The sequence below is a fragment of the Aegilops tauschii genome, chromosome 4 (assembly GCF_002575655.3).
Source record: "Aegilops tauschii subsp. strangulata cultivar AL8/78 chromosome 4, Aet v6.0, whole genome shotgun sequence".
In the NCBI taxonomy this organism is placed as follows: Eukaryota; Viridiplantae; Streptophyta; class Magnoliopsida; order Poales; family Poaceae; genus Aegilops; species Aegilops tauschii.
The window spans coordinates 69,657,228-69,668,467 of NC_053038.3; the positions used below are offsets into that span (position 1 = coordinate 69,657,228).

The window sequence follows — 11,240 nt, forward strand, 5'->3', positions numbered from 1 at the left end:
GAGTGCTTTGGGTGTGCCAAACGTCACAACGTAACTGGGTGACTATAAAGGTGCATTACGGGTATCTCCGAAAGTGTCTGTTGGGTTGGCACGGATCGAGACTGGGATTTGTCACTCCGTGTGACGGAGAGGTATCTCTGGGCCCACTCGGTAATGCATCATCATAATGAGCTCAATGTGACTAAGGCGTTAGTCACGGGATCATGCATTGCGGTACGAGTAAAGAGACTTGCCGGTAACGAGATTGAACAAGGTATTGGGATACCGACGATCGAATCTCGGGCAAGTAACATACCGATTGACAAAGGGAATTGCATACGGATTGATTGAATCCTCGACACCGTGGTTCATCCGATGAGATCATCGTGGAACATGTGGGAGCCAACATGGGTATCCAGATCCCGCTGTTGGTTATTGACCGGAGAGGCGTCTCGGTCATGTCTGCATGTCTCCCGAACCCGTAGGGTCTACACACTTAAGGTCCGGTGACGCTAGGGTTGTAGAGATATATGTATGCGGAAACCCGAAAGTTGTTCGGAATCCCGGATGAGATCCCGGACGTCACGAGAGGTTCCGGAATGGTCCGGAGGTGAAGAATTATATATAGGAAGTCAAGTTTCGGCCACCGGGAAAGTTTCGGGGGTTACCGGTATTGTACCGGGACCACCGGAAGGGTCCCGGGGGTCCACCGGGTGGGGCCACCTATCCCGGAGGGCCCCGTGGGCTGAAAGTGGAAGGGAACCAGCCCTTAGTGGGCTGGGGCGCCCCCCTTGGGCCTCCCCCCATGCTCCTAGGGTTGGGAACCCTAGGGGGGGGAGCTTCCCCCTTGCCTTGGGGGGCAAGGCAACCCCTTCCCCCCTTGGCCGCCGCCCCCTCCTTGGAGATCCCATCTCCCAGGGCTGGCGCACCCCCCCCAGGGGTCTATATAAAGGGGGGGGGAGGGAGGGCAGCAACACACAGCCTTGGGCGCCTCCCTCCTCCCCTGCAACACCTCTCTCTCTCTCGCAGAAGCTCGGCGAAGCCCTGCCGGAGACCCGCTACATCCACCACCACGCCGTCGTGCTGCTGGATCTCCATCAACCTCTCCTTTCCCCTTGCTGGATCAAGAAGGAGGAGACGTCGCTGCACCGTACGTGTGTTGAACGCGGAGGTGCCGTCCGTTCGGCACTCAGTCATCGGTGATTTGGATCACGGCGAGTACGACTCCGTCATCCACGTTCATTGGAACGCTTCCGCTCGCGATCTACAAGGGTATGTAGATGTACTCCTTTCCCCTCGTTGCTAGTAGACTCCATAGATGCATCTTGGTGAGCGTAGGAAAATTTTAAATTATGCTACGATTCCCAACACTTGACTCCCTCAAGTTGGACCACCTTTCTTGGTTGTGTTGGCTCGATGAAGACTAGTTGATTGCTCCCCCATACTCCACTATGGGTGAGCCACTCTTCTGCACATCTTCACCAGTCCATTGTCACCACAATGGACGGCAAGCTTCAAGCATTTGATCTCGTCATGATGCTTCACTTGAACTAGCACACCGCAACATCTTCACAAGTCCATTGTCGCCACAATGGACGGCAAGCTTCAAGCATTTGATCTCTTCATGATGCTTCACTTGAACTTGCACACCGCAACATCTTCACAAGTCCATTGTCGCCACAATGGATGGCAAGCTTCAAGCATTTGATCTCTTCATGATGCTTCACTTGAACTTGCACACCGCAACCTAACCCCACAAAGAACTCTCACGAAGATCATGGGTTAGTACACAAAGCGTAATTGACAATGCTTACCACACCATGGGATCGCTTGATCCCTCTCGGTACATCTTGTGCGCTTTGTGTGTTGATCAACTTGATTCACTCTTGACTTAGTCTTGATCAACCTTGACTCTTTCCAACTCTCTTCATTTGGATGATGTCTTGAAGGTAAACATGAATGATCACACAATCTTCTTCTTCAAGACATGCTTGCAATAAGCTCTACTCTCACATGACCAATCTTTGGATAATTCCTTAATAACACCTTGGTCACCACATAAACTCCTTGAAACCAACACATGGACTTCAAGAAAAGCCTATGGACAAATCCTTCAAATATAACTCAAGGCAACCATTAGTCCATAGAGATTGTCATCAATTACCAAAACCAAACATGGGGGCACCGCTTGTTCTTTCAGGGATGATGCATTACGGAACGAGTAAAGAGACTTGCCGGTAACAAGATTGAACTAGGTATGAAGATACCGATGATCGAATCTCGGGCAAGTAACATACCGATGACAAAGGGAATGACGTAGGTTGTCATTGCGGTTTGACCGATAAAGATCTTCGTAGGATATGTAGGAAGCAATATGAGCATCCATGTTTCGCTGTTGGTTATTGATCAGAGATGTGTCTTGATCATGTCTACATAGTTCTTGAACTCGTAGGGTCCGCACGCTTAACGTTTCGATGACGATTTTGTATTATATGAGTTATGTGATTTGGTGGCGGAATGTTGTTCGGAGTCCCGGATGAGATCACGGACATGACAAGGAGTCTCGAAATGGTCGAGAGGTAAAGATTCATATATAGGATGATAGTATTCGGACACCAAAAGTGTTCTGGGAGTACCGGGTACGTATCGGGTCATCAGAAGGGGTTCCGGGCACCCCCCGGCAAAGATGTGGGCCTTGTTGGGCCAAGGGCGGGACAGACCAGCCCCTAAGGGGCTGGTGCGCCCCCATATGGGCCGGCCTAAGTGGAGAAAGGAAAGGGGGAGGAGGAAAGGAAATAGAGGGAATATGATTCCCCCTTCCTTTCCCCTCTCCCCTCTTTCCTTCCCCCTTCCGGAGATAAGGAAAGGGGGAAGCCGAATTGGAGGAGGCCCCCAAGTAGGATTCGTCCTACTTGGGGCGCCCCATGGCTGCCCCCCTCCCCCTCCCACCTATATATATGTGGGGAGGGGGCGCCTAGAACACATAACAAACATTGTTGCCGTGTGCGGCGCCCCCTCCACAGTTTACGCCCCCGGTCATATTCACGTAGTGCTTAGGCGAAGCCCTGCGCGGATCACTTCACCATCACCGTCACCATGCCGTCGTGCTGACAAAACTCTCCCTCGACACTTTGCTGGATCAAGAGTTCGAGGGACGTCATCGAGCTGAACGTGTGCTGAACTCGAAGGTGCCATACGTTCGGTACTTGATCGGTTGGATCGCGAAGGCGTTCGACTACATCAACCGCGTTAACCTAGCGCTTCCGCTTTCAGTATACGAGGGTACGTGGACACACTCTCCCCCTCTCGTTGCTGTGCATCTCCTAGATAGATCTTGCGTGATCGTAGGATTTTTTTTAAATTGCATGCTACATTCCCCAACACCTGCTTCTGTTCATCATGAGTTTCTACCGCCTCCATGAGACTTTGCATCATGAGATCGCCAAGGTCCAGGCTAGATTCTTCTAGGCGGGTGAGAACAATAAGGAGAAGTACCATATGGCCAGTTGGCCCGACATCTGAAAGCCGCGGGACCAAGGCGGGCCTGGGATCATGTGCTCCATACGCATGAATATCGCCCTGCTGTCCCGCCAGCTTTGGCACATTGCACAAGGAGAGGGCGGCCTCTGGCTTGCCATCATCATGAATAAGTACTTGCGAGGTCAAACGCTCGCCTTTTGTCAGCGGTCTGACGGATCGCAATTCTGGCAGTCTGTCATTCAGCTGCTCCTGGTGCTCCGCATCAGGACATCCATCTCGGTGGGTTCCAGTGCCGCTGCCCTGTTCTGGTTCGATCGATGGGGTGGAGATCTCTCCTTTGCGGCCCTCTTCCCTGACCTGTTCTCCATCGCGGTTGAACCAAGGATCTCCGTCGAGATCGCCCTTACTGATTTAGGGCGTCTCGCGTTCCGGTGGCCATTTGGGCCCCCAGATCTTGCGGCTTGGAACAAGCTCCTCGGCTACATTGCTCTTCATGAGCCTAATGTGGATCCTGCGACCGATCGCATATCTTGGCGTCTGGAGCCCTCGGGTGTCTTCTCCACCAAATCTCTATACCAGGTCATCGCGCCCTCACCTGCCCCCTGCCTCTTACCGCGGTGTGGTCCATTAGACTGTCACTAAAGATTAGGATCTTCCTGTGGCAATGGATCCGAGGCTGAACCCCCTCTGGCGTGGAGATCCGCAAGAGGAACGACCCGGATGATGGTTTGTGCGCCTTATGCGGGATAGACAAGGACTCGAATCACATCTTCTTCACTTGCATGTCTGCCCAATTCTTTTGGGGCTGCTTTCGGGAGGCGGTTGGTGGTCGTTGGTGTAACAACAACTTCCCCGACCTCTTCGCTGAAATCCGAGCCTCCCCTCAGCCTGATCGCCACATTAGGTGGTTGGAAATTGGGGTCCTCGCCTGGACCTTGTGGACGGTCCGCAATAAACTTGTGATCTAGCGTATACCTCTCCGACGTGCTATTGACGCAGTTTTCAAATTGTGTGGTTACTTGCAGCTTTGGCGGCCGCTTAGGCGCCCTCAGGATCGAGACGCCATCAACACCTTCATCGTCGATCTTCGCACGATGGCTCTCGGCTTGGCCTCCGCTGCTACCTCCGCCACCACCCGAGCCTGATTAGCTTCCCTGCCGAAGTCGCCACATCTTTATTTTCTTTTCAGGGCTTGTTGAGTTGTATCCTCGGTAGAACCTTCGTACTGTCGTTTGTGCTACTTTCATGTGTGCGGTGTGAACCTTTGTGTACTCTGTTGCTCGGGCAATTTACTTTATATATAAAGTGGGGCGAATGCCTTTTTCGGTAAACCTCCAAAGGAGGCAGACAGCGGGACATGAGAAGAAAATGGGGGTCTCGGTCTAGGAGACACCGCAAAGGGGGCATAGACCATCGTCGGGTCCATGCCTCTTATCCACCTCCGTCTCCGAAGAGAGATGATTGTGCAGAAGTTTCCATACAAAAACCATGATCTTCAGCAGAAGTGGCGCTTCCCACAAGAGAGTGCTCCACACAAGTATTGGCACACCACATAAGGCCTGACGTGCCGAACCAATAGAGAAAAGCCCCAACTACGCCAAGTGCCAAGACACGACATCCAGAGATCCCGACGACACCGGCGGCAGGGTTGCCCACATGTTGGCCCAACTTAAAGTTTCCGCGAGGCAAAATGTTCGTCGGAACGGGATGTTCAAAACCCCTTTGAAGGCGGCTAAGGCAACCAAAAGCACCGGGTCCGATCTGATCGCAAATAGGCTAGGGAATTCAGCTCGTAAAGGAGCCCTACCAAGCCATGGGGCTAGCCAGAATAGGGCCCTTTCCTTTGCCTATAGAGACGTTGATAGCGAGGCGGATCTCATGTTTGACCGGCCATAGGGATTCCCAAAACTAGGAACCCTCCCATTGATTGCAAGCGAGGAGAGGGCACACCTACATGTATTTTACTTTTATAATCTGCAACCATACCCCCCCCCCCCCCACCACCACCACCATCAACCCTGAGAATCCGCCACACCCATGTCAACATAAGGGCCACATTCATGCGGTGAGACGACAGAATACCGACCGCCTAGGTCCTTAGAGAAGCAAACATCAGCACACTTAACCACATGGTATTTCTGGCGCCCATTGGCCGCCTGCCAGATGTCACACCCTATGTTTTGTATCACATCAGTTAAGCTAATACAGACTAAAGTTGGACCCAACAAAAACTTTTGTGGTGAATTGCCTCTTATTAGATATACTTTGTTAAGTTGATCAATGAAAGTAGATATTGGAAATGAATGATCATTAAGGCTCCGACCCATATACCCATCTTAGCATCTACTGAAGAAAAATAAAACTGTTTCTTCAAACTGACATTGAACAGACAATGTCATTTCATCAAGAAATTTAAAATTCTTATTTCAAACCATGCCGAACAGAAACAACAACATTGCATTTGGAGTATAAAACCATGGACTACAACAGATAATGGAGTAACAGTTACCATAATAAATTTAACAAGTTCCACAATGACGTAACAACACAACTTATTATTTCAGAAATCAATTCATTGTAGTAATAACAGAGGAAGTTCTTTTCTTTCCATGGTGCCGTTGTTTCATCAAGAGAAGATCCTAGTTTCATGCTTGCATGGGAGCGTTAGAGGCCTGAAATTTTGTAGAGTACATGTCACCACCAGCTTAAATGCAACATAAGCTAAATGTAAATATGTAAACAAGGTAAAAACATGATAACAGTGACAAATCTACAGTATAAGTAAACTATGGATAGTCAACAAGGACCAAAGGAAACCAAGTATGCAAATATGATTATATTCCCTTCTTTTAGAAAAGTAGGTTGCTAATGTCTCAATCCAAGCATTTTGGGCTGCAAATGGAGAAAAATCTATTATTTTGAAAGCCTTAACTGGTCATGCCAGGCAGATAGTTTGAGTGCAATCCGGTAACTTCACGAGAAAAAGTTTACAACATATGAATACACAGACTGCGGTTGTTTTGCATTGTGGTGAATATACTCTACAAAAACTAGCCGATGTGAAAAACTAGCCGCAAAAATTGAATAAAATCCACTGGCTAGTTAGACAAATGTATTATCACGATCCACCTCAATCCCATTCATAGTCTAATTTGAACAATCAATATAGAATTTTGGAGGGTACATCATGCGTATCTACAGTATAGATTTCAAAATATATACACATCTTTTGTGGAACTCCACCACTTGAAACACTAGTGTATAGGAAACAAGCAAACAATTTCGGAGGTAGGTTTCCCAGAGCGGCCAGACTACTGAAAGAAATTAGAAGTTCCCCTTATGCACTTGCATGGAACTAAGTGATTACAATACTGAGCCCCTGATCCAGCCCACAGTTAATCTTATACCTGGTTTGCCATTCAGTTTGCACAGCGTCCTTCGAGCCTCTTAACAATATTTTCAATGGAAGGTCTCTTCTTCCGATCAATCTGCACACACTCTAGACCAATTTTAATGCATACTTTTATTTCCTGGAGGTCATTTGCCTTTAACATTGAGTATCTGGATGCTATGCGCCCGTCTGTCCAATTTTGACGTACCTGTGTAAAAGAATTTCAAACTGTTATTATCCTTGATGATAACATAAAAGTAAATTTCCAACATAAGCTTCCAGATTTCAACATGTAATATTTTCCTTACATTTTCAATAAAATCCCTTGCTGACGGTTCGTTCTGGTTGGGTTGATTCTTCTCGCCAGTGGTAGTCTCGATGATTAGTAGGCCTAAACTATATATGTCCGACTGGGTGGAGATTTCACCTCTGTACAAATATTCTGGAGCTATGTATCCGCTGCGTATAATTAGCAGTAATAATTCAATATAAGCATTACTAGAAGATGAAAATGCAATTTACTACTACCTCTGTCCCAAAATTCTTGTCTTGATATATCCGTATCTAGACAAATCTAAGATAAGAATTTTGGGACGGAGGGAGTAGAAAATATTATCACAGTTGTAACCGGCTTACTATGATCCCACAACATTCTGCGTGTTCGCCCGTGTTTGTTCTTGGCCAAAGAGCCTGGAAAGTCCAAAATCCGCGATTTTTGGGTTCATGTTGTCATCCAACAATATATTTTCGGGCTTGAGGTCCATATGGATAATGGGAATCCTATGAAGGAAAAGTAAACCATTGCAGATCCCCTTGATTATTTTGAAGCGTGTGTCCCAAGCCATGCTATTGGATCTGTCTGAAGAAGTTAAAGATCAAGTTGTTTCAGTGTCTGAGATTTAACAGTTGAAGGAACATAGAACAAGTTCATGCAATCCGCTATAACATTGCAAACATTTGATGAAACTAAAATAGAAATGTATCGGAAAGCATCACCTACCAAAATGGTTCTTCTGAAGGCTTCCCTTGGGTAAATACTCATAGCAGAGTAGGCTTTCAAAAACATCTGCAACAATATACCTCCCATTGTTCAGTACTACTTTCTTCTGTCCTTCATGGCAAAACCCAACCAGCTTTACTATGTTGTCATGTTTGAGAGCCATGATATTCTGAACCTCATTGGTAATTGCTTTGTCACGTGGGAGGGGAGCATTTTCGGAAAGCCTCTTCACAGCAATGTGTTGTCCATCTGGCAGAATTCCCTGTTCAACCTCACAGATGATTTTTCAGAACTACTGGCATTTTCTGCAACTTTGCAAATGGTAGAAAATGGTACGGGATGAACATACCGTATAAACTGTTCCAAATGCACCTGTACCAAGAACACGGTCCTCTGAGAACTGATTTGTGATAGTCCTCAAGAAGTCTAACGGTAGTTCCTTGGGTAATGTGCTTAGAACACTCTGCCCGTTCCCTTCGGTATTCATTTCTGACGATATATATAGTACTGTATATAAGAGTAATGGATGTGAGCTGTTATGGATTTATCTAAGCAAGGGGGAAAAAAATCTTCCTTTGAACTAAGCTATAAACATGGTTTTGCTACGAGCATCTGAAGATAACAAGCATGTTATAAAAAGCACTGACCTGGAGAAGATGGAACACTTGAGCTGTGCTAGAAGCTGGGAACAGAACAAGGAAATGGGGATGAGGATTCTGAGATGAATGTTTCGTTGCTAGCCGGAGTTGCATATAAATGAACCCAACGAGATCTGGGTTGAGTTGACTTGAGTCTTCCTCAAGTCTTCCTTTCAAAGAAGGCGGGGGATCTGTAGCGCGTGAGGACCGCTGGCCGCTGGCCGCCAGATCCGGCGACGCGCTGGACCGAGCCGGCTGGACGCGCTGCGCGCTGGATTATACTGCTTAAAAGAAAATAGTACAAATTTTAGGTAGTACATGTGCGCATATACTCATCCAAAGCACACACGCATATCCTACCCCTATGATCACCTTCGAGAGACTAAGCCGGCATATCATCTTACGAAGTTACCGTAAGCGCCTCGACTAAGCCGGCATATCATCTTACGAAGTTACCGTAAGCGTCTCGTCGTCGACGGGAACATCTCCCCCACTGAAAGCGCATTGCTGAAAATTCTAAAATAAATCCAGGAATAATGCGAGCAACAGGACTTGAACCCTGATGGGCTGAGGATACCACTGTCCCTCTAACCATCCAAAGTTGGTTCGCTTAGGTAGCACTACTTGACTATTTCTTTTTCATGGTAATACGTGTCTCATTTAGTATATCATAAAGATCGTACTACAAGTCACGTATACACCGATCTAACAGAACTGAAAAGAGAGCAGAACGTTAGTCTTTGCACAAAGAAACATCAGCCAAGAAGGAAAATTACAATCAGGACCGAAAAATCCCTTGAGCTTGACACTAACGTCCGTCACCTGCCTCCGGCACCACCAAAGAGAAAAATGACGAATCACCTCATCACCCGAGCTCAACGCGACTGCAGCTTTACAGACCTCCAAGGTGGCTCACCAAAGGTGAAGCTATTGCCGTTGAACGAATCAGACTGGGGAAACACCACGGACACGCCATCGAACTCCAGATCTGACACCCCGCACGACTAAGACCTCGGAGGAGGAAGCCATACCTACCAGCCACGAACCACGAACCCATCACATGATCCACTATTTTCAATATGCCGCTGATGCAGACCACAATTTGCATCCGCTCCTGGACTACCTCCCAAGCTCCCGTCGGTGTTGGAGCAAACCTCCTCGCAACGACGGAGTCTGGGGACACAAATCCTCCACGGGGATGTTGTCGCCACGCCATCCTTACTTGAACAGACTGATTTCCAAATCCATCTATAACCATGGGACAATCGCCTCGTCGGGGAAGGATTTGAAGCTTCTTTATTCAGCGCCGACATCGCCGTCGCCGAAGTCAAGACGGTGAATGACCCAAAAACCTAAGCTACTAGGGCCTAAACATAAAGCCAAACGATCTGCACGCGCGACATCCAGCGACCCCTTCACCACCGACGACCGAGAGGTCATTGGCGGAGGGTGGCTAGGCTTTCTAGTCGCTCGTGTCTCCAGAGGGAAAAAACATATTTGCTGTACGTCTGCCTCAATAGTACTTGACTAGCTGATGTAAAAAAATAGGGTCTTTGGTACCTAGTAGGTCAGTAGAGTACTAAATAGGAGTAGTACATTTCCACACTCTAGGCTTGGCCGTCGGCAAGTCCGCGTAAATTGAGAGTACTCCTAAGGGTTTAGGGTTTAGGGTTTAGTAATGCATTCATTAGAGCATCTCTAGCCGATTGCCTGAAAGACTATAGACGTGAATGCCGCGATATGGCTTTGTGCGGAGGCTGCGGCGGTTGGTGCAACGACATTTTGAAAGCAACAAAACTGGAGGTGACGCTGAGCGAATCCCAACGGAGCGGCAGCGAATCGGCTGCCCCACAACTGGAACCGATAGATCACGGATGGGGGCGGGAATCCATTGACGACGATAATGGGGGAGGCTGATTTGGACGGCAATGGGCGGCGGCTGTTGCAGGCGACGCGGGGATGCAACTCGAGGTAGGTTGAAATAGGGATGGATCTTAGCGGCATCGTGGCAGTTGGGGAGCGGGAACAGTCGGAATCGGTGGTGGTGCTGGAGGGTGACAACGCGGCTGCAGGCTAGAAAAAATTCATGGGCGGTTGCAAGTCGGGGCATGCAGTTTGGTTTTTTGTGGTAATCATAGTGGCGATGCAAATATGCATCAACTAAGCTGATCGGCGATGCTCTGGTTATCATCAGGCGAGTAGCCCATAACCATCACTTCACTCTTGTCAAAGTTGATGGCGAGGCCCGACATCTATTGGAAACAAAGGAGGAATTTGAGGGGGGTGATGTACTCCGCTGAGCTGGTTACCATGATAATGGTATCGTCGGCATACTGCGGGAGGGAAACCCCTCCTCCATCTACCAGATGGGACACCACAACGTGGATATGGCCCGCAGTCCTAGCTCTGTCAAGGAGGTGGCCAAGGCCTCGGCAAGCATGTTAAACAACAATGGGGAGAAGGGGTCACCCTGTCTGACCCCACATAGGGTGGGGAAGAAGGGCCCAATTTCCCCGTTGATGTTAACCGCAGTGCGACCGCAAGTTACCATCTGCATCACGCGCATAACCCATCTATTGTCGGAGCCCTGACGGAGGAGGACCTCCCGCAAGAAGGGCCAGTGAACAGTGTCGTAGGCCTTATGGAAGTCAATCTTCAGAAATACCACTTTCAGTTGCCTCGGCGTACCTCATGAAGGACTTCATGGAACACCAACACCCCATCGAGAATGTACCTTCCTCTAATGAAGGCC

At 48.4% G+C, this 11,240-nt stretch overlaps 1 protein-coding gene across 1 annotated transcript; it reads right to left on the reverse strand.

Moving 5' to 3' along the window:
• Positions 1-5,857: 5,857 nt before the first annotated feature.
• Positions 5,858-8,749, reverse strand: LOC109733454 (cysteine-rich receptor-like protein kinase 37). Its single transcript, XM_020292680.4, has 7 exons — positions 8,498-8,749; positions 8,200-8,357; positions 7,851-8,112; positions 7,487-7,709; positions 7,159-7,309; positions 6,867-7,058; positions 5,858-6,131 (listed from the first exon to the last, which is right to left on the reverse strand). Exons 2-6 carry the CDS (start codon positions 8,335-8,337, stop codon positions 6,879-6,881), a joined length of 954 nt encoding a protein of 317 aa, XP_020148269.1. The 5' UTR covers positions 8,338-8,357; positions 8,498-8,749; the 3' UTR covers positions 5,858-6,131; positions 6,867-6,878.
• Between the last annotated feature and the right edge of the window lie 2,491 nt (positions 8,750-11,240).